At 40.6% G+C, this 20,912-nt stretch overlaps 1 protein-coding gene across 2 annotated transcripts in view; it reads right to left on the minus strand.

Moving 5' to 3' along the window:
- The window catches only part of GNAS (GNAS complex locus), a gene marked incomplete at its 5' end in the record, with an annotated part of 128,874 nt that overhangs the window by 44,472 nt on the left and 63,490 nt on the right, over positions 1–20,912 (minus strand). For both annotated transcript variants that reach the window (XM_079543453.1, XM_079543454.1), the window contains 2 exons: positions 912–1,031; positions 1,113–1,167. In XM_079543453.1, coding sequence (XP_079399579.1) covers positions 912–1,031; positions 1,113–1,167 — 175 coding nt within the window. The remainder of the gene's footprint in view (positions 1–911; positions 1,032–1,112; positions 1,168–20,912) is intronic.

Raw genomic sequence — 20,912 nt, forward strand, 5'->3', positions numbered from 1 at the left:
CAGAAGGTAACTGGTTTCACAGACCAGCTTGTTCAATATTGTTTATAAATCAGTTACGAAAATGTTGCTGTGCTGCAAACTATCCCACATCTGTCTGCTCTTTCCTTTCAAGCACCTGAGACAAACTACTGCTGGAAACAAAACTGCGGTGTAAATGGATCCTGATTTTGATATATCGTAATTTCTACCCTCATTGGAACATTACACAGAAAGTGATGCATTCCTGTATTACTGCAAGTACAAGATATTTCCCAGCAATTAATAACATCTCAGTATTCAAGAGTTCAGTGAGTGCAAACTGTATTTTCATGGGTTTCTACTGTTTGCCTGCTTGGGATAGATACAATAGAAACTAATCACAGTGAGTAGGCACAAAGTTATATCACCAAACAAGTAATTATACTTTCTGCATTTACTCTGGGGCTGCTGGGATTTAGAATCATTAACTAGGACTGGCAAGGGCTGGGGCAAGGACATAGTTATGTGGAACCTTTGCAGAAAGTCTGGCTGACACAGCTGTCAGAAAACATCTGAATCAGCAAGAAAACTCTACTATTTTTCCAGAAGAGAGAAATACAGTATCATTAAATGCCAGCTAATTATCAACTGGCTGCTGCACACATCTTCCCTCTTTTTGGGCAGGGCAAATACCCAACCATCACTGCCCACACTGCTCTTCTTAACTGTAGCTGCCGATTGCAATAGAGCAAAAGAAAGGAGACAAGGAGCTCTGTGTTCATAGACCTGCATACTCTAACCATGTTGCTGTACTTTAATCAGCACTGACTCACGATACCTACAGTAGTAATTCCCAAAGACCAGTCCACTGTTTTTTGTAAATATTTACTACAGTGCAGCGAAAATCATTTGCAAAAAAGCATGACTGCAGCCAATGAGGATTATTTACTTACCGGTGGGAAATCGAAGTCTATCTGGTTAGCTAAATTTAAGATGTAGTCGATTCGAAACTGGTTCTCTGGATTGGCTAGTTCAACTGGAGGTGCCAAGTTGCCCATTGCTGTCACTATTGTCTGCAGAAAAGTAAAAGACATTGCAAAATGTGTCTACACACCTAACTGTGAAGAGTTAACAATATTAGCTTGTATGCTTACCTCTATAGCTTCTTTAATATTGTTCTTAATATCCTGAATTTTCATTTTCTTTTCCCTGTAATTAAATACATTATTAAATGTATAGGCCATAAAAGCAGAGCATCTCTTTGAAACAGAACATTAAAAATATTCTAGCAAAACTATATTGTTAACACTGAATAAATTTTCCTCAGTACTGAATATTTTTGTAGAGAGACTCTGAACAAACATCTCAAATCCTCTCTACTTACACAGTGAACATCTATTTGTTTCCAAAAGTGGATATTCAATTATGCTTAAATAAAAATTACTGCTGTCTGACAGCAGTACAAAGACATTCTGCAAAATTAGCTGATTTTGATTCATTTTAATACGAAATACTAGAAATACATGAAAGTTATTTAGAAAACAGAAATTGAAAAGAAATAATAAAAAAGAGTAAATTACAATAAGTAGAAATAAATGAAAGGAGAGCAGAGCACAATGAGTTACACACACACAAACACACACAAAAACAAACATGAAAACGATGTCAGCAGAAAAAGCTAGAGCAGAAATCTCAACCTAGCACAGACATTCAAACAGATCAGGCGCAAAGCCTGCAATAAAGGACTGAAGTGAATACATACAATTATTTTCAACTACAAGCACAAGTGTAGGCTAGAAATCCAGTTTGAATGCTGTATGTGAGCATTCACATTTAGGATTAACTGCAGGCAAATCAAAACGTGTAACAGGCAAACAAACTATTGCCTCTAATATGTCTGTAAGGAGTTGTACTGCATGCCTTTTGCTATCCTGACAATAGTTGTTCTCAGTGCTAAATAGCACCATCAAAAGAAATGCCTGATCACACGTTGGGTGCAGGCGCTCACCTCCTGGAGGTATGACTGGGATTGAGTCTGTAAACTGGAACTTCACATAAAGCACTGGGATGAAGCTGTTACATTATTCATTTCTTGCTATGCATATAACAATACATAACATAACGTTACTGCTTTGAGGTAGAGCAAATTAGCCAAGTTATTATTGAAACAGAACAAAAGACGACATCCCTGAATCATCTAACCCACCTTTTAATCGTCACCAAAACATTTTACAAAACATTTGTGTCCCTAAACATACATCATTTATTTCTAATATTACTTATTTTGAAAACTCACATTTTTCAGAACAGCATCTCAAAGGCTCCGAACTACAACACTATGCTGCTTTATTCTTTAAAAGGCAACGGTTACACTTCCAGTTTGCTGAGTACACCTTCAAAATTTCAATCCACCTAAATAACTAACTACTCATGCTGTAAATGCTTTCTATCACTTCTTCCTTTCTGTATTTATTCACAACCAACAAAACGAAACTGAAAGCATATTCACTGTCCAAGAGTGCAGAACAGCAGAACAAGAAGTACTGCTGGAGTAACGGGGCAGACGCAGCAGTCCAAGAGTGGGGGGAATCTTGATTATCGTATGAAAGATTACTTTAACTGCTGTAAAAGATCTGTCACTGAAAACAACCACGTGCAGCTGCATGCCTTGTAGATGCAGGCTCACAGGATTCCCACCACACACACACTGGGAAAGCACATCTGCAATGCGAGTCCTGCAGACACAAAGCAAACAGCAGCACGCAGTCACCTCGCTCTGCGCCACTGGGCTGCACCGAACACATACGGAGTGGCAGCAAAACTCCAACACAGAACAACGCGACTGTCCTCAAACATCAGCTCCTTAGCACTGCCCGTAACAAACGTGCTCTCAAAGCACAAGGGCACCAAAGTCTGATGCAGAATGGAAATGAAATGATCGGTAGTTAGGAGTCAATTCCTGAGTCCACTAGAGCTCCTGACCCACCCAGCAGACCACCTTACACCCCACGTTTGTACCTGAGGAGTCCTGGTTTTGGCATTGCTGATGGGAGCAAGGCAATGAGCCAGGAATTAAGAAAGAAAAAAAAACAACACATGAATAATGCTATGACAGCAGGAAACGTTTCTCGCTGATAGTGCAAGCAAAATGTCTGGCTTGACTTTGCCTCTAGTCTTCAGCTAAGGTCACGAACTCAGTGAACACAGAATCCAAACTGCCCCATTGAGGTCAAAAGGACAACTGATATGCCCAGGGTGAAGCAAGGCACCAGTGTTTTTAAAGGACTACGTAAAAAGTTACGTTCAGTCATTTTGCTTTGTTTTGGAACAGGTATTTAGAAAGCCTCCTGATTTTTATGTGAACTGCTGTTAAGATTCTTTTCCCCCTAGAGTTCTTGTGGCTAAATTTCTCAAACCATCAGTTACCTGACTCTTCCACATCAGACCAAGAAAGGGAGTATTTTTGTTACAGGTTCTTGTCAAACCTTCATATTTACACGTCTCCACAGCTCCCGAGTGAGCAGCAGCACTGAAAGTGATAACGAACGTGGAGCGATGTAAGACTCCAGCAATTAACAAACTGCTTGACAGCATCACCGTCTTTACAACAGGAATGAACACTCACAGTGCCTATTTCTGTGTCTGTTGCCATGGCCCTACAGCATGCCCGGTAAACAAGGACTCTTATTACACAGCAATGAATGCACCGTGTCATTTTGTGTTTGGTAATGTTTACTAAGCATAAATTTTCCATGACAATGGGATATGTAATTCCTCTGAAGCTCAACGTGTTCCTCGATCACTCATCCAACTGCTCACCTGCACCTGGAACTTCCCTTTAAAGAAGGGCAATGGATGTCACTGTGGCTCAGGAAGTGCAGCTGAGGAACGCCAGCCAGCACCTCGGCCACCCCCTGTGCTGACAAAATTCCTTTGAGAAATCTCTGGCAGATTACACCTCAAATTTACAAAAGTGATCGAACTTCATTTCCCTCAACCATGAAAGCTGGACCTTTGAAACTGATTCCTTCCTCTTCCCTGCTCCAGGTACCAACACAACAGCCAGCACAACAGCAGCTCTGCCTGCTTTCCCCGCCTCGCGAGCTCCCAATGCCCGTCTGTATCTCTACATGCCATGGGTTAATAAGGTCAAATTTTTAATCTCATTTAAAACTTTTGCTTAGGCTGTGTAGGGTAGGCCAAACAAAGCATTAGACTCTATTAGTTGAGGATTATAAGAAAAATCTCAAATCCTGCTGTTTTCAATATTTAAATGGGCCAAAGGAAAGCTGCACATAGCTCTCAGGAAAACAAATAAAGTCTATTTTAGGCACTACAAAAAAAAAAAAAAAAAAAAAAAAGACATTTCAATACAAGAAACATGAAATTAGAATGACATAAAAGGTCACGAAAATCCAATCTTCCTTGAAAACAAACTATGCTCGGAGAAGAGCGATCCCACCTGTGGCAGCAGCGTAAGTCAGACTCCATCAAACTGTACGCAGTGAGCACACTGCCAAACAGATTATTAAGTTAAAAAAAAAAATAATCAAACTAATTTGAATTTAACGCTCATTTCTGATTTACTTTCCCAATAACACAACCAACCACAACTTGGAACTTGGGAAGTATATTTAATGCTTTAAAAAGAACTAGCAGGCCCAGATTCACCTTGCAAGTAGAAAAGGGGGAAAAAAACACGGCATTGAAATGAATGGTTGAAGAAAACACGTCACAGAATTCTGTTTTTAAAAAAGAAAACTTAGTCAGAGATCTTGTAACCCCTTTATGTCATTTTGGAAGAGAAGTTTGGATTCCTCTGTTGGTCTGGGAAGGTTCAGGTGCTGTGTGCTCTGCTGGGAGTTTGACTGAACAGATGGAGTTGTGAGAGGACTGGAAACAAAAGCACAAAGAACTCCCCAGTTCTGAACCAGAAGGGAGGTACTGGTCATTATTTTAAGAGTAAAATGAGGTGACTGTTTTTTCCTCCGAATACATGGTAAGGTAGCTTTAAAAAAAAAAGTTCCAAAGCTCATAGAATACTTCACTACCTATATATATATATAAATAAAATGTAAAAATGAAAAGGCTGATCAAATAACAATGTTAAAAATACAGTTAAAATTACAGTTAAATATGATTTACGTTGCACAGATCTGATTGTGACCGTTTCTATATTATTTCTGAGAACTTAACTCAGTTGCTCCCTGAAGTATCACCACTTCCACACACGTGATGTAACACATACAAAGGACAACATATTGCTTCCCTAAGTTCTTTCTTTTAAATGTTGTGAAAAGCACAACTGCTTTGCTTTTACTGTTTTAATACATAATAATATTTACTTACATGAGGTACGTGCACTTCCTAATATGTGGCCATTGACAGGAACGTGATATGAAAATTAAGAGCAAACAGACACTGTCTATTTGTAGAAGAACAGAATCATTTTCTAAGTTTCAAAGCAAGAAATACAAATTACTGAAGCACTGATAAAAACACATCACAGCTGTCTCAATAAAAGTTACTGTCAAGAAACACACTGTGAAAAAGTCAGAATGCAAAAGCAGACACTGCGCTGCTTCTGAGCACAACTCACGCTGCAGCATTAGGTGCTAGGCCTGGGACTCACTTATTTTCCAAGGGAACAGTGCAGTCACCACAAAACTCAAAAAAGGCATTCCTAAGCATAAATCTAATTAACCCAACCTGTAGGTTTGTTTTACCTGTGTCCACTGCACTATTCTCACCGTAAAGGTGAAAGGCTACCGCCAGTGCCCTGCAGGGAGCTGAGGAAGGCTGCCCGCCCTGGGACCTCTGGGGCTGCACAGCCGGTGACTCTCGGGCAGGGCCAGCACAGGGCCGCGCTCAGTGTGCAGGGTGGGATGGCACAGCGTGCTGCTCTGGCTCCAGGTCACTCTGAGGCTCCCCTTCAGCTCTGCAAATTCCTGCATACAACCAGTTTAACTGGCTTCACAGTCCCTTCACACCTGTAAGTATCACAGAGACCATCACAGACCCAATGTTAAGAAGCATAATTCTGCTTACGCAGCTCCCTTTACCTCAGCTAATTAACTAGCAATAGTTTAGGTAAGGAATGACAATAAAACTGTTTACAAAGAGCTCTGTGATGTACGAGGTTGATAAAGACCCTTTAATTTGTTCTGTACAATTAAACACCTGTGTGAATTGCATACTGGATTTCTTGTTCTTCAAGCACACACACACGAGATATCACACCAGTTTACCTTCTTTGCTCTAAGAACAGATAATTCAGCATATTAGAATAAAAGATGCTCTTAAAAGTTCACTTACTGTATCAAGAAACTTGATACAATCATTTACAGGGATGGAATTTTCACAGTACACTTTGTGATTCTTCTCTTTTCTGGTACTGAAAGACGCTGACCAGAAGCAATAGGAGGATTCAAGTCAAACTTGCTGAATCACCTTGCCTTGTACAATTCGCTAGTTTGCAATAACCATTTGCTGTCAAGAAGCACTAAAGATGGTTTTGTGGTTTTTTTTTTCTTTTCTTTTTTTTTTTCCATCTCCCCCACTGTGAATGTGGTCTTTATTAACGGAAAAAAAAAAAAAAAAGAAAAAAAAGAAAAAAAAAAGAGAGGCAACATGCGGATCAACAAGCAGCTTTTAGATGTGCGACAGTGCTGTGTCCAGACAGCTCTGCAGTGCCCCAATCCATCTGCTGGTGCAGCCCCACCTGCTGCGACTTCTGGAGCTGTGACTGGGCCAGTTCATCTCCCCTTCATTTACAGCAAAAAATCCCACCAGGTGAGGATGTACTGACCACCAAACATAGCGTAAATGGATCAACAGCACCTGCTGTTAAGGCTGGGATATCTGCTGTACCCCACACTCGGTACTGCTGAGACGCTGCTTTAGCACACAGGCAGTGGATGGAGCATTGCTGGGGGTCTTGCGCTTGCCTCAAGTTTTCAGGCACTTCCAAAGCACTTCTGTTTTCATTTTGAAAGATCGAGTTGAAGCATAATTGTATTGCCAAGCGTAAATGTCTGGACTCCAGTAATTTCTTCAGCCAGTCCTGGATACAACACTTTCCAAAGCTAGCAATCAGGTCTCAGACCCCCCCAAGGGACTCATGTACAAGCAAGAGGGGAACAGCTCCTACAGCAGCTAATGACTTCACTGCTACTTCGAAGTCAAAAAGTACACAGCTGGCTACATACCAACATTAAATGGAAAGGAGCCCTAAAATAAAATGGCTGAACACTGGGTGCCAAACACGAACACAGAAATCAGCCTGAGCGAGATGCAGAGAGGGAGGGAAGACAGGAAGTGGTCAGTGGAATACAAATCTTTGTGTGCGTGTGATCGCATTTCTCATTATTGTCCTAAACACCTCAGGTGTGTGATACTGCAGGCAGGAGACCTGCGAGGTGCATGCCTCTAGCAGGGAGAGAACCCGAGGCTTCTGCCCCAAACCCTGCAGATCAGCAGGAACGCACCGATGCCAGAAGGACAACAGCACAGCAGGAAAGGAAAAAGGAGGAAGATTCCAACTCACGGTCTATCAGAAATGAGGTAAACTCTACAAAACATGTTTCTACACGCTCCTACTGCATGTAATGTCACTTTTGCATGAATCACCTACTTTTATTCTCATCTTATCTTTTCAATCTATTAATTCAATATAATTAAAGACCGCTAAAATATGCAAAGAACTTGCAATGCGATAACAGTTTCCCTGTTCCACTTATAGAGTTAACTGGCATCACTACTTCTGGGTATACACCTTAGTTGTCAAAAAATACTTCTAAAACTGAGACTTCCCAATTATATATCGGGTAAAATTGTAACAAAATTCAAGTAGGCTCAGAAGGATACAAATTTAAAAGTCAGACCACAGAAATTCCTTGAGATACATTCGATCCAGGCAAATTGAAGTGTCACAGAGCCATCTGAGGGTAACAGTGAGCAGCAGCAGTGCACAAAGCTCCCTACCAGCTGATGGTACCAAGTCTGCCAGCTGTGATGGAAAATTCAAGATGTGTGCTCCACCAGGAAGCAGTCATTCAACTATTAATTTAAATCTCAAACTTAAGCCCCAAACATTAATCGAGGAATGAAACAAAGAAAGCTTCCTATTTATAGTAAAGCAACCTGAAGCATCTTCCTAAAAGTTTGGCTGTTGCTTCACTCAGACACAGTTCCCTAATCACAACCCCCTCCTTTTTCCAAATACAATGAAATTTGCAGAGATCCAAACTGTTGTTTCTTCTGAACGTTGCAGATTCAGTACTGCCAGCCTGTACGCAAAGAATACAGTCCAAAAAGGAAGGCAGGTATGACAGTGAACGTAGATCTCAGCACCTGAACAAGCAAGATGCTGGAAAGGAACCCAGAACTGAGTGTTGTTACAATATGCTGCCATCATCCAAAGTTGACCTTAGATTTCAGTGAGCTACTAGTGGTAGATGTTTCATTCATCACATGTTTCTTACAGCAGTGCTACTTTGTTTTCACAACCAATTATTTGCATTACAGACACTTGCAGTCCCAGGGTTTCAGCAGAGAACCGCCAGCAGAAAGCAACATTTGTGAAGAACATTACAGAAGTTCTACATGTTTTCATGTAAACTCATTAGTAGAACATTCCTACTGAAATCCCCGGGGGAAGAAATTGTGAAATTTGTCAAGTACTGTTAGATTTTAAGAGTTCCAGTTGTGCATTTATAGTTCCAGCCAGCAGATGAATTTACTATGACTGTGCATGTAAACTGCATTTTTAGCATATAGGGTAATTCAATATAGGAACAAGCAGATCTGAGAATCTGTCCCTTGCAGCTCCAGACACACAGACAGGCAGGTGCAACAAAGCAAGGTGCTGACAACTTTGGCTCTAATCCATCAAAGCACTTAAGCACATGTTTAATTTTAAGCACATGAGTAATTCTATCAACTTTAATAGGGCTACTCATGGTTTAAGTACTACGGTGGATAGGGGCCAGAATGCGCAGAACCTTTAAGAACACTGCATGGCCTATGTTATATGAAATAGAAATGGCATTCTTCCACTGAACAATTAAGTTATAAAAGCTTTAGAAGCAAAATATACCGTAAGCTGAGCGTGGTTCTGCCTATGTAAATACAGAGACGTGAGTTACTCTGCAGCCTCTGAAGACAATCTGATGCAAATTCTCATATGCAAGATGCCCATCTATCTTTGGTTTGCTCTTCTTTCCTCTGGCAGCTTCATCTTAGGGCCGTGTGTCACCTATGCCCACCACACCATGATTCCAAACGGAGGATCAAGTTCAGAAATCTGACATAGAAAAGACCGATGCATCAGCTACTACTCCCACTTCCCTTCTGAAATACGATGTTACTGGGTGGAGTTTGAGAACATTAGCGCTAAAGCCTTTAAACCCAAGGTGCCTATGCAGACACATACATGGCAGTTCCAGTATCACTGCCGAAACCATTTGTTAACTTCCTCCACAACATCAGTTATTTTCTGCTTTCACAGCTTTACATCCACCTGTCTCATACACATGCAGTGTGACAAATTTGGATGAATAAAAACAAGACTTCTTTAAACTATGTTACACAGTCAGTGTTAAGGATGTTAGAAAACGTCAGCTCTGCAAATTTCTACCCAGAACAACTGCCGTAAAACAGAGGTGACCGATTTGAACTCTAGAGCATTCCCTAGAAAAATTTCAATCCTGCTTTAGTTGAACATGGCTCCAAAAGTTGTTACCAAGTTTTAGAAAGCAGCTTTCTAAAAAAGGAAGAGAAAAGGAAGAGAATGGAACAATTTGAGAAATCCTGCACAGATGTCTTCCAGGAGGCCAAGCTGCTACAAAGAAAAGGCACGAGACAACTCGAGTTTTCTTCCTGTGCTCATAACTTCAGTCAAAAAGCTCCACAAAATTTTTGCTTCTGTAATTATACTGTCCCAAATGCAAAATGAATCTTAACAGCTTCTAATAAAATATCAAATCATATCTGAAGGAGAAGTCAAAGTCAATTCAACTATCCCTGCACCCAGGGACCAACCCAGACCCCTGCTGGTCCCACAAGAGGTCATGTTCCAGTTTCCATCTCACAGCTGACCTCACAGCAAACCAATGCACCAACCTCTTGCTAAACATTTCAAGGACTCAAATTTTTTTGTTCTGTTTCAACTGGAATAAAACTGAAGTTGATTATTATTTTCTTTCCTTCCCCCATTGTATCACATAATCACACCACAGCATATAAAATAAAACAGCCGTGCAAATTCCACTACAGCCACGTCTGTCAGCAGGGCCCAAAACTCTTCTTTTTCCCTAAAGAAGTGGAAAATGAAGGCAGTGCAAGACCACAATACATAAGCCTGCCTTTATTCTAAATATTTTTTCTTTCATTAATTGCTGCCACCCCAAACTTAGCACAGTTTACCTTCTGCTCTGACTATTCCTAACAGAGCCTAAAATTAACACAGCTATTTCATTATTTCATTCCTTGATTGGTCAACAAGCATAATTGAGAACAAATGTTTATCTTTTTTTTTCCTGAAGAACACACATTAAAAAGAACACAGAAATACCTTTTGTATGGATTATTTTTTCTGAGATATCTCCAGCAAAGGAATTATATGCTACTGCTTATTAGACAGGATTTATAGAGAATACAGTACAAAGCAAATCAAAATTCCTTTAATTAAAAAAAGAAAAAAGAAAAAAGAATGCTTTCAATTTATATCACTGCAGTCTCTAACTTCTGCCAGAATTCTCAGCTTATTGAGACTGGACACAGTGTGGTACATCAACACGTTTTATAGTGCTACTACTGTAACAATTTAAGTAATAATTCTGACAATTCCTTACTTAAAAAGCTTCTAAATGAGAAACTCAACAGCTGTAACTTACTAATTTTGTGTAACAAATTAATGTAGTTAATTAACTTCTCAGAGCAGCAGTGCCTGTGGGCCCGGCACCAGGAAAGGGAACAGAGGCAGAGGGACTGTGTTTCCAAAGACCACCTACGACAGAAACAAACTTTTCTACAAAACCTGCTCTGGAGGCCAAAGCATCACAGCAGGCTCTCACACACCAGACACCAAATAAAAAACCAACCAACCAACAAAACAAACAAACCAACAGCCCACACCTCTCCTCCGCCGAGTGAATTCCTCAGCATCGCACACAACTCACAACTCTTCTCTATTATCTCAGCTTAACATGCCCAATGTTCTTAAGGCATTCGTCCTCAAAATGAGAAACTGCACTTCATCTAGTGAGCTTCACTGTATTCCCACAGCACCCAGTAACTCACTGGTTAATCAGGGCTCTGATTTTTGGAACAGCTTTTGTTCCAAACTGAAATTTGAGGCACTTTCTTCATTACAAAAGATGATTTGGAAACCGTTTTCCCATTGAAGCGTATGGATTAGCCCTCAGCCTCATGTTTATAAAGCACAGGTTTGTTAACACTGCACCCACATAACTTGTTTCAACACAATAAGGAGCAGCTACATCATTACACGAGACAATGGGAATTAGAACTAGCAGAACTCAGTACGAGGGCTTATTTACATTAGAAGAGCATTTATAGCACAAAACCAAAACGCCTGCATACACAGTTTCAAATAACCCAACTGCTTTGCTATTTATATAGCATCTCTTGTATCACTAATGTTACTACTACGTTTTTGCTGAGAGAAGCCTGCCAAGACGTGAGGCTGCACAGAGCCCTGCTGCCTGCAGCCGGAGAGCTGCAAGCGCCTGCACCAGCACTGGGCCAGGGCGAGCTGGGAAAGGCCAGCATGAGCCCATCGTTGTTCTGAGCATAACCCCAGCAGCAAAACACTCGATGGTCTCTGACAGTGACATTCAGTCCCATGCAGACAGTAGCTGAGACAGGAAAGCTGTTCTAACACCTCCGGGCACCTGGGTGATCTTTCCTCGAAGAAAACTGAAACTTCACCCAGTCCTTAAGCTCTGTGGTACAACAGGGTTGGCTCAGACACAAGTAACAGTCACTGGTGTAGCCAAGGCTGCCTTCAATATAAGCGAAAAGGTCAATTTTACATCTGTAAAATGCGTAACACCGAAGTGTTCATACCTCCTGTACAACTCAGTGAGAACTTGTGGTTGTTAGTCTTGAACGAAGAAGTTAAAGCAGCATACTTCCTGCTGATAAAAAAGCAGTACGCTTTAAAACTTGACTTCCAATATTCTACAATCCCCTGTGAGCAACATCTACGACTCCTGAAACTGCAGAAGCACAGAAGACAAATCTTCCATTGCCCGTGCAATTGCCAGCATTCTCAGACAACCAGTTTCACTTCTTGGAGCGTTTTCTTTGGATTGGTCCCTCACAAAGTAGCAACCGAAGTGAGAAATGATCTTAGGAGAGACAGACTAAGAAGTAAATCCAAATTAAATTTCAGATTCATTCAAAACCAAATGTTAGCACGCTTTCTTCAGATGCTCAGTAAAGCTCCGATATGTTTATACAGACACCCAGCCTGCAAGCTAAGTTACTCTCTGTGACTCAAAAACAAACACAGAGATTGTTTAATTATAAACAAGTTTCCATCTATAAGAGACCCATTATGCTCAATTTCAGTGCCATCAGTGGAGAAAATAAGAAAAGCAAGCAAAAGTGCAAAGAATTCTGCTTTAAGAAATTACCCAAAAGCAACTTCCATCAGAACTCACCTCAAAGGCTGCAGCACTCCAGGAACAAGCCCAAACTGCGCTCTTTTATTACCGTTTATCTCTAACGGTCTGGATTTTCTTTTCCTATCTGCAGAAGCTACGTATGTGCCTTTACAAACTTTTTCCCACAGCCATGGCTTTAAGGAAACAATAAATTTTTCCAATATTTATTTGCCTATGTAATTGCAATCAAAGCACAAAAGCGCAGCGAATCGGAACCGACCGTTGCTGGTTTCCATGCAGCAGAGGCAGCAGGAGAGCAGTGCAGCCCACAGTCAGGTGTGCTGGGACACTGGGCAGTGCTGCCCCTCACCTGAGCACCGGGATGTCCTTGCTATTACATTATTTATAGCAGAGACAGCAGAGAAAAGGAGGAGCAGGTAAAGTTTATCGGCTGCAGCCTCCTTTCAGAACATTCTGTACCTCTCCTTTGTAGCCATACTTTCTTTTCCCCCTCAATAAAAAACCAGACAAAAAAAAAAAAAGCCTGTTTGTACTTCAGCCCCAGCATAGCTGCACACAGCTGAGATGTGCAGAGCTCAGTGCAGCCCCTGCAGCTGCTGCTAATGCTTTAGTCAAATTGGCCCAGATGCAGAGTCTGAATTATTTCTGTTTTGATCTTAAGGTGACTGAATTGTTGTAGCTCGTAACAAAGATGACTCCCTGTAAGAAAAGCAACCCAAAGTCCCAAATACACAATCAACCAACCAAGGCAAGCCAAGCAAAAACATGTGACCAATTCAGTCCTCTAAGTTGGAGTTTGTTATCAAACTCCATCCTACTTTCTAGCTAGTTTGGCAGGTAATGCTGAATATAACGTCAGCTACATAAGCAGCTCCTGACAGCTGCAAGCAGGTTATTCTGAAAGCAAATCAGCAAAGGTTCAACACGTATCAGGCAAGGACTGCCTTTGGAGCATCGTGCTGATATGCGTAATTATTTTGAATATGCTATGAAAGCATATATAGCTATGAAATATGAGCATATATGAGCATATATGAGCTATGAAATATAAGCATATATAGCTATGAAATATGCTATTCATTTATTTTTATTTATTTTCCAGTTATTGAAAGCTTTGCACTACCATAAGATGATATACGAAAAATATTTGGAAATAAACACCAAATATTACCAGGCAACAACAAAATATCCTCACTTCCTTCCAAGCACAGATACAGTCATCATCACATTAAAGCCACTGGTGAAATTCTTCAGCCAGTGGCAGGGAGCACTGTTAGGCTCTCAGTTCCACCTACCAGTGCTGCTTGCCTGCCTGGCTTTAGGAGATGCTGACAACTGAAGAATGTGAGAAACACAGGACTTTATTTCCAGCTACTCGTGGCTTTATTTACAGAAAAGTTAGGATTCAGTTTGTTTTCAAAAGTGCAAATTTCTGTACAAGTACTTCTGAAATGATTTTGTTCTTGGTCAAATCAACCTACTTAAAACTGTACTGCAGGTTACCTGCTGAAATGGTAAGTAAACCACTTCCATATGCTTAGCAAAACAGAAAAAAATCCTTCATTACAATGGAGCTGCAGGAACGATTCTGAAAACACGACAAATTCCCCTGATGTAAATATCATATTTCCCATTCTACCCATTCATTTGAACTGTGTAGTAAGAGAACAATACTTTCACAATTCCATTTTACAGTTCCTTGCCTGTGTCACGGTACACTATTTTTAGTTCCAAAAGCTGAAGCGAAGCCGTGCTGCAGCACACACAGTACGTAACTGGCACTGAGGCACACGGATGGACGAACTGCGAGCTGTAAGTCAGCCCAAAGCAGATGTGTAAACACTGACGCTCTCACTTCTCAAGTTCTTCCCTCACGTACCTGACAAAATCCACTCCTGTGCCAGGAGTTTCAATCACACAAAGCAGCACTTCCTAAGCATTTTTTTTTTGAAGTTGGCAGAGCAGCTTTTGCACACGAGTTTCCCCATATGCAGATTATTTCTCAACAAGCATGAAGAAGCTGAGTCTTCACTTCTCATGCAGGTATTTAGGGTCTTTTGTGCAAACTTAGAGATGAATGCATGAAGTACAGAACCAGAGGAGACTCGAACTGCTCAGGTTAACACATAAGCTTGAAAGATCAATATTAAATTTAAAACCAAACAGAGCCAGCCTCGTGTGGTCTAAGGCTGAACCACTAGGCGGCCTGAAAGCCTGGGCAGCGCTCAAAGGCAGCTCAGGAGCTTTTCTGAATCCTCTCAAACCTTTGGAAGCCACGAAGCCCTGCAGCACTCACTGTGCTGCCAAGCCCAAACGTCCTGAGCAATCTACCACAAACCCGGATTTCTAGGGAACCTTTCCTTTTGCACTAGGAAGGTTCATTTAACCCATGATGTTTTGGACCAACATTCTGTATCCAGATTAGCTTTCTCCAACGAAACACAAATTAACTGGAAAAATTCCAAACCATGCTTGCTGAGAAGTCTGGAAGTCACAAAGAATGCAGTGAAGAAAATTTCACTTCATTGTAATCAACATCTACATGTATTTGGACTCAACTTGTAAGAAGAATGACCTTTTACTAAGTTTAAAATTGGAAATTAATTATACCTGAATAAGCACATTTATTATCGTTTCCTTTGATAAAAGGGAAGTTATACTGCTGTAATTTAAATCAAACCATGACAATGGCACAATTGTCATGCCCTCGCCCTGACCTGACATTTCTAAATGGGAAAAAAAAAATAAGATGCAGTTCACACTGACAGTATATAATAAATAAGAAGGACAAAACAGATATGTGAGAAATAATTTGCTGATATTTAGCCCATCAGAATATATAGCACTTTGCTATGATTGTCCAATTACTTTCACAACATATGGTCCCTTAAATATTAATAATACTGTTTAAATGAGAAACTTATTCACAGCTGATGAATGTAACCTCAGGAGAACGCACAAATTGCTAGAAATTATTACCTTGCAAATTACTTTAACAGTATTACTTGGACATAAATATCGATCCAGCTAGCTGCTACTTTGGCTGCTAAAGAAACCATACCAGAAGTACTGAGAAACTGGAGATCACTTGCTCCTATCTGAACCCAACTACCCCAGTGGCATTCCAGCTAATGCAGAGGCATCAACCAGGCAGCACAACTGATGTGCAAGATTTGCTTTCTATCCTTCTATTCACAGATAATTAGACAGAGTTAAAAAAGAGGAAACCTCTTAAGGAAAGTAAGGAAAAGAAAAAAGCCATGCAGAACGTGACAACTTCAGAACTTGTTATGAATCCTGCCTGCTTCCAGAGTTCCTAAAGCACCAGTGGCAGAACCTGGCAACAGACTTGAGTAGGAAGCAGCGTCAATCTTTCCCTTACACTTCTTCCCTAATCCTCTAAAGTGCCATTTCTGAGCTATAATCTTGGCCTGCACAAACCATCCATCTAACATAGCACAGCACGGATTCTTAGAAATAATCCTTCTGGAAATTTCTGTAGACAGAGGTATTTTTTGCCACTACGTTACAGAAAATATCTGCTCAGTAGTACAAATTCGATTAAAGCAATAAAAAAGAATTTGAAAGCGATCGTCAATATCTGGAGGATTCTAAAACATCTTATTTATCAGATATACAAGAGACTACAAAAACCATTTCTTCATTTATGTAAGAAACAGTGGTTCTCAGCTGAGTGGTAAACCACAAGATGGGGAAGTGGGGGCAAGCAAGAGAATGAGAGAGAAGGAGAAAGAGTGAGGAAACACAGCACGTCCCTGGCCTTTCTTTTTACAAACGAAACAACCTGCCTTAATATAAGAGCCCTAACATTTGTCTTTGGTTTGTACTTTTATAGACGCGACCGATTCCAGCTCACAGCGTGCTGCTAGCCTTGTTGTGGCTGTTGATGCCACTCAGAGCAGTGCTGGAAAGCTCACCAACACAGATCTTCGTTCATCAGCTTTCTGAGATGGCACTTCTCAAATGTATCTGCTTCTCCCTACCTCTGTTTTAAAAATGAGCAGGGGGGGATGAACCTGTCAGAAGGTACATGGTCAGAAAGCTGCTGTAATGGAGAGGGAAAACAAAGGGAAGAGCATACCCGACTTTTAACATCACTCACATACAGCCAGAAAGACAAGGCTTTCCCCTAGAATGTTTACTGTAATGCAATTATTAAGAAATCTCCTTTTCAAGTTTAACAGAAAGAGAAGCCAAGTCTATTCCCACAAGTTACAAGTGCTATGCAAACAATATGCAGAAATGCTACACTAATCTACTGCCTGGAAATCAGATAACAGCAGCAACCTACCTATACCACAGTGATATTCACTGCTATCTCCATATTACTTTCACACAGAAGTTAAGCAAGAACTCTCAGCAGTTCAAACTTCCTACAGAACGCAGCATAACCGACTGCATATACTGTGTCTTCCAAACACATTTATGAAGTGTTCTATGTATTTTGGTAGGTTATTAATAGTTGGTGTTGGCAGAGAAAGGACATATTAAACTAAAAATGTAAATCACGTAAACCTAGTCATAAACATTTTTATGACTAGGCTTTTTTGAAGCACTTTACTGACATTAGCTAGTCAATCCTCAACCTTTCTCATGAAGTAGATTAAGTAATAAAGCACATCAAAGGTGTGGCATCGTGACAGTTTATCTTTAGTGGCAATTGCACAATTAGAGCAAATTCTGTCAGTTTCATCATTTGAAACCATTTTTAGACTAATGATCATTATGCAACTCGTAAGGTATGGAGGCAGTGACATCACTTGTCTCTTACACTGTGCTTCAGAGAACGCGCCAGATACTTGCCTGACCCAGATCTGTGTTCACCATTTCTCCAAGAACAGTTGAAAAAAAAAAGGAGAGGGCGACAGTAAGTGACTGGGTTGCTGGGTAATAACTTCATCTTAAGCAATCAGCGTTCATATCCAGCATTAATATTCGGGAAACGTCCCAAGTCTCAATCATTAATGATTAAGTATCACCACACCCTGAAATATTTCACTTCATATCTGTATTGAAATCACAAGATCCAAACTTCAAACGTAACTGCTTGCCATTTTAAAGGCTGCACTGGAATGGAGGGACGCTGGTTACAGCAGTCTGTATAAAACCCACCCCGGTGCCAAGGCATCAAAACGTGCAGACTACCAGCTTCCAACGCCTCAACACTTTGAGGACATGGCAGCACATTCCTAAACGTGAGCGATCATCCCTTGGAAGACTGAGGAAGAAACGAATGTCTAAGGTTAGAAAATTTAAACCTTTGACCCAGAGGAACTCCTTCATGAGAAGCATTCTCCTATTATTTCACCTCACTTATCATCGTACATGCACCCAGCTTTCCAAAATACCAACACAGCCATGCTCCTGAGCTTACACAACCCAGCTTTCAGCAAACAGAAATTGCTTTAGGGATGCATCAGTCCACCAAGGCAGGGAGCAGAGCCACACCTCGATGTCCCACAGGAGTGCCATGTGGAAACCACGCACAGCAGCTCCAGAAGTCACTGCCCGGCCCCAAACAGAAGTTTCCTCAACAGAGCTAGAGAACTCAGAAGTTTGGTGACTTTTAGAGACAATTCCACTGTACTGTTACAATATTTCCAAGAGAAGCTTCTTAAAAGGCTTATTTTACAAAAATCTAATCCAAGAACAGGTTTCAACATTTAAACGTTTATCATCTTACTCACATTATTATTTTTGAAATATTTCAGGAACAACCTGAAACAAGTCATGTATTTCCTTGAATTTCACAAAAGCACATTCATTTTGATGATGAAGGTATTTTCCTATTTCCCCATGCGTCCCTTTTTACTGAAATGAAAGCTGGGCAAAAAGGAAAGAGCCACAAGAAACCCAGGAATGCTACCACATGAGATGGCACATTGACCTGAACCAAAGCTTAAATAGCTGCACTCATATTTGCACGCAGAGCTGCTGCACAAAGGGTTAACACACACTGTGCAGCAGTTAATGGCCACAGATAACGACAGTTAGAGTTCAGTAAACTGGCAGACAGATTATAGTGCACTTTTATTACCACCTCCAACACGTTTACTGATGTGCTTATTACTTTTTTATAGCATACTGCTCTTGAGCAACCAGTTTATAATATTTACCCTTTACAAACTAGGTATACAGACAACACATACATATACAAAAGGGTAACTGAGTTTACATGGCAATACTGGTACAGCAGCTAACACATTATGTATGTATAGCAATCACACACATCTTGCAGGGACAAACCTATTTATAAGCCTAGAGGCAAAAAACAGCTGCCAAAATTCACGCTTTTTATGCATTTAAAAACAAAACAAAAAAAAAAAAAAACCACCAAAAACCCATGAATTAGGGCTGGTCTTTTCCTCTTAGAGGATTAAGGTAAAAATACTGCCGCCACAAACAGTTTATGTATACATGCCACACACACTGAACTTTCCTTTTCCAAGTTACCTCTATTACCTGCAGTATAGCAAGAGAGATTTTAGTCCAACATGAATAAACCTTACATGTTGCACATGGCAAAAATTACATACACTGGGATGGCTTCTTTTTCATTATGTTTTAAACATTTCCTAGTTTTGTTCTTTTGTACATCTTCATTAATTGAATTTATCCTTTAATCCATACTTATCCAGTACTGTTTTCAGTCCACGCACAACAAGCCACAAGGAACCAAACCCCAGCTGACTGCAATTCATTGCCACGGCAGTCTGCTCACAACGTACCGCCCACCTTACAGGGCAGGGCAGATCAACCCGTCAGGCACGCACCCATTAGGCTCTGTGATGCAGACAACTGACATACAGATTGTAATTCAAAATACACGCTTCCTCTTAATAGCATTTTGAAGCATGGTACTATCTCTGAACCATCCCACACTCCTACAGAAGCGGGACAGCAGGAAGTTGCCTTGCAATGATAAGCTGTGCATGCACACATGGGTCCATTTGTTGTGTTCCTCCTGTATTACATTGCTGCTTCTTGTCCACTTCATCCTCAACAACAGCAAACTGTAAGTCTCTTGACAGAAACACCTCAACGGACGTCCAGTCCGTAAACACAGACTTAGCACAGAACACCTCACCGTGCATCAAGCATGTCTGACCCACATCTCTGTCAAACACTGCATGTGCAATTCAGAATGCAGCCCTCTTTGAGTATAAATGAAACCAGGGACCTGTTACACCACTACTTCTGATTCATCTGCAGCACATCCTTTTTTACTACTCTTACCCAGAAGTGGAACTAGCGTGTTTCTAAGATCAGCACCTTCAGAAAACAAAAGAGTGGGAAGCAAAGCACTGCTGTGTGTAACTGAGACCAACCGTCCTCTAGCCAAAACTCAGGGGATAGCCTGATGTGCTGTACTGTGTGCCAGTGGTGCCACTGGCAGCTCAGTCATTCCAGACTGTAACCGAGGAAAAGCGAGTTAAATCACAATGTTACAATCTACTTTAAAGTGTTAGCATTACTGCTTTCTAGGAGCTGGTCACAGAACTGAAGATGGCCCTTCTATGCAGGCAGTTATAGGCAATGGTATTCTAAACTGAAAGGACCTCAAATTAAGGCAATCTTAATACAGGCACTTTCTAACTTTTTCTGCATCCTCAATAACGTTGTTATAGACCATCTACATGTAATATGTATCATTTTCTTTCTGGATTGAAATGAAGCTATCGTGCAAACTTAAATATCATTTCCACAGGTCAGATTTCATATTCATTTTTATATCCTTTGCTGCAGCAGTTCGTTTGCTGCTCAGATCACATTTCACACAAGAGACAGAATATAAAAATAAGCTCTATTTATTGCTTTATAAGCATTGCAACATTATCCAGTAGTAAAGGACCTACACACTATCTATCATACTTCTAGTTTCGAAGGCCTTCTAGGTGATAAATATGTTAATGAAATTTAATACACCGTAGGTGCATCAGTGTGAAATGAATGGATAGCAATACCTATTGAATTTAATGAGCAAACACATGAACAAAAAACTTCCAAACCTTTTCAGTTAATTTGCAGTCCAATTAGAGACACACGAAGCCCACACACGCCAGAAAAACAAATACAAATACAAACACCAAACTACCTCCTGCCCTCCTGGGACCAAACCTTGCCCTCTGCTCTATGAAGCATGAGCATAATTGTGCTTCAGTCATTGAAAGGAAAAAAATATTCTTGATTTAATAACTTGCTTTGAAAACAAAAGGCACTACCTAAGCTCTAAATACTATTAGCTTTTTCAGAACACCAGCTCCAAATGCACCATTCCTC

Source organism: Tetrao urogallus (genome assembly GCF_951394365.1).
Source record: "Tetrao urogallus genome assembly, chromosome: 16".
Classification (NCBI taxonomy): domain Eukaryota; kingdom Metazoa; phylum Chordata; class Aves; order Galliformes; family Phasianidae; genus Tetrao; species Tetrao urogallus.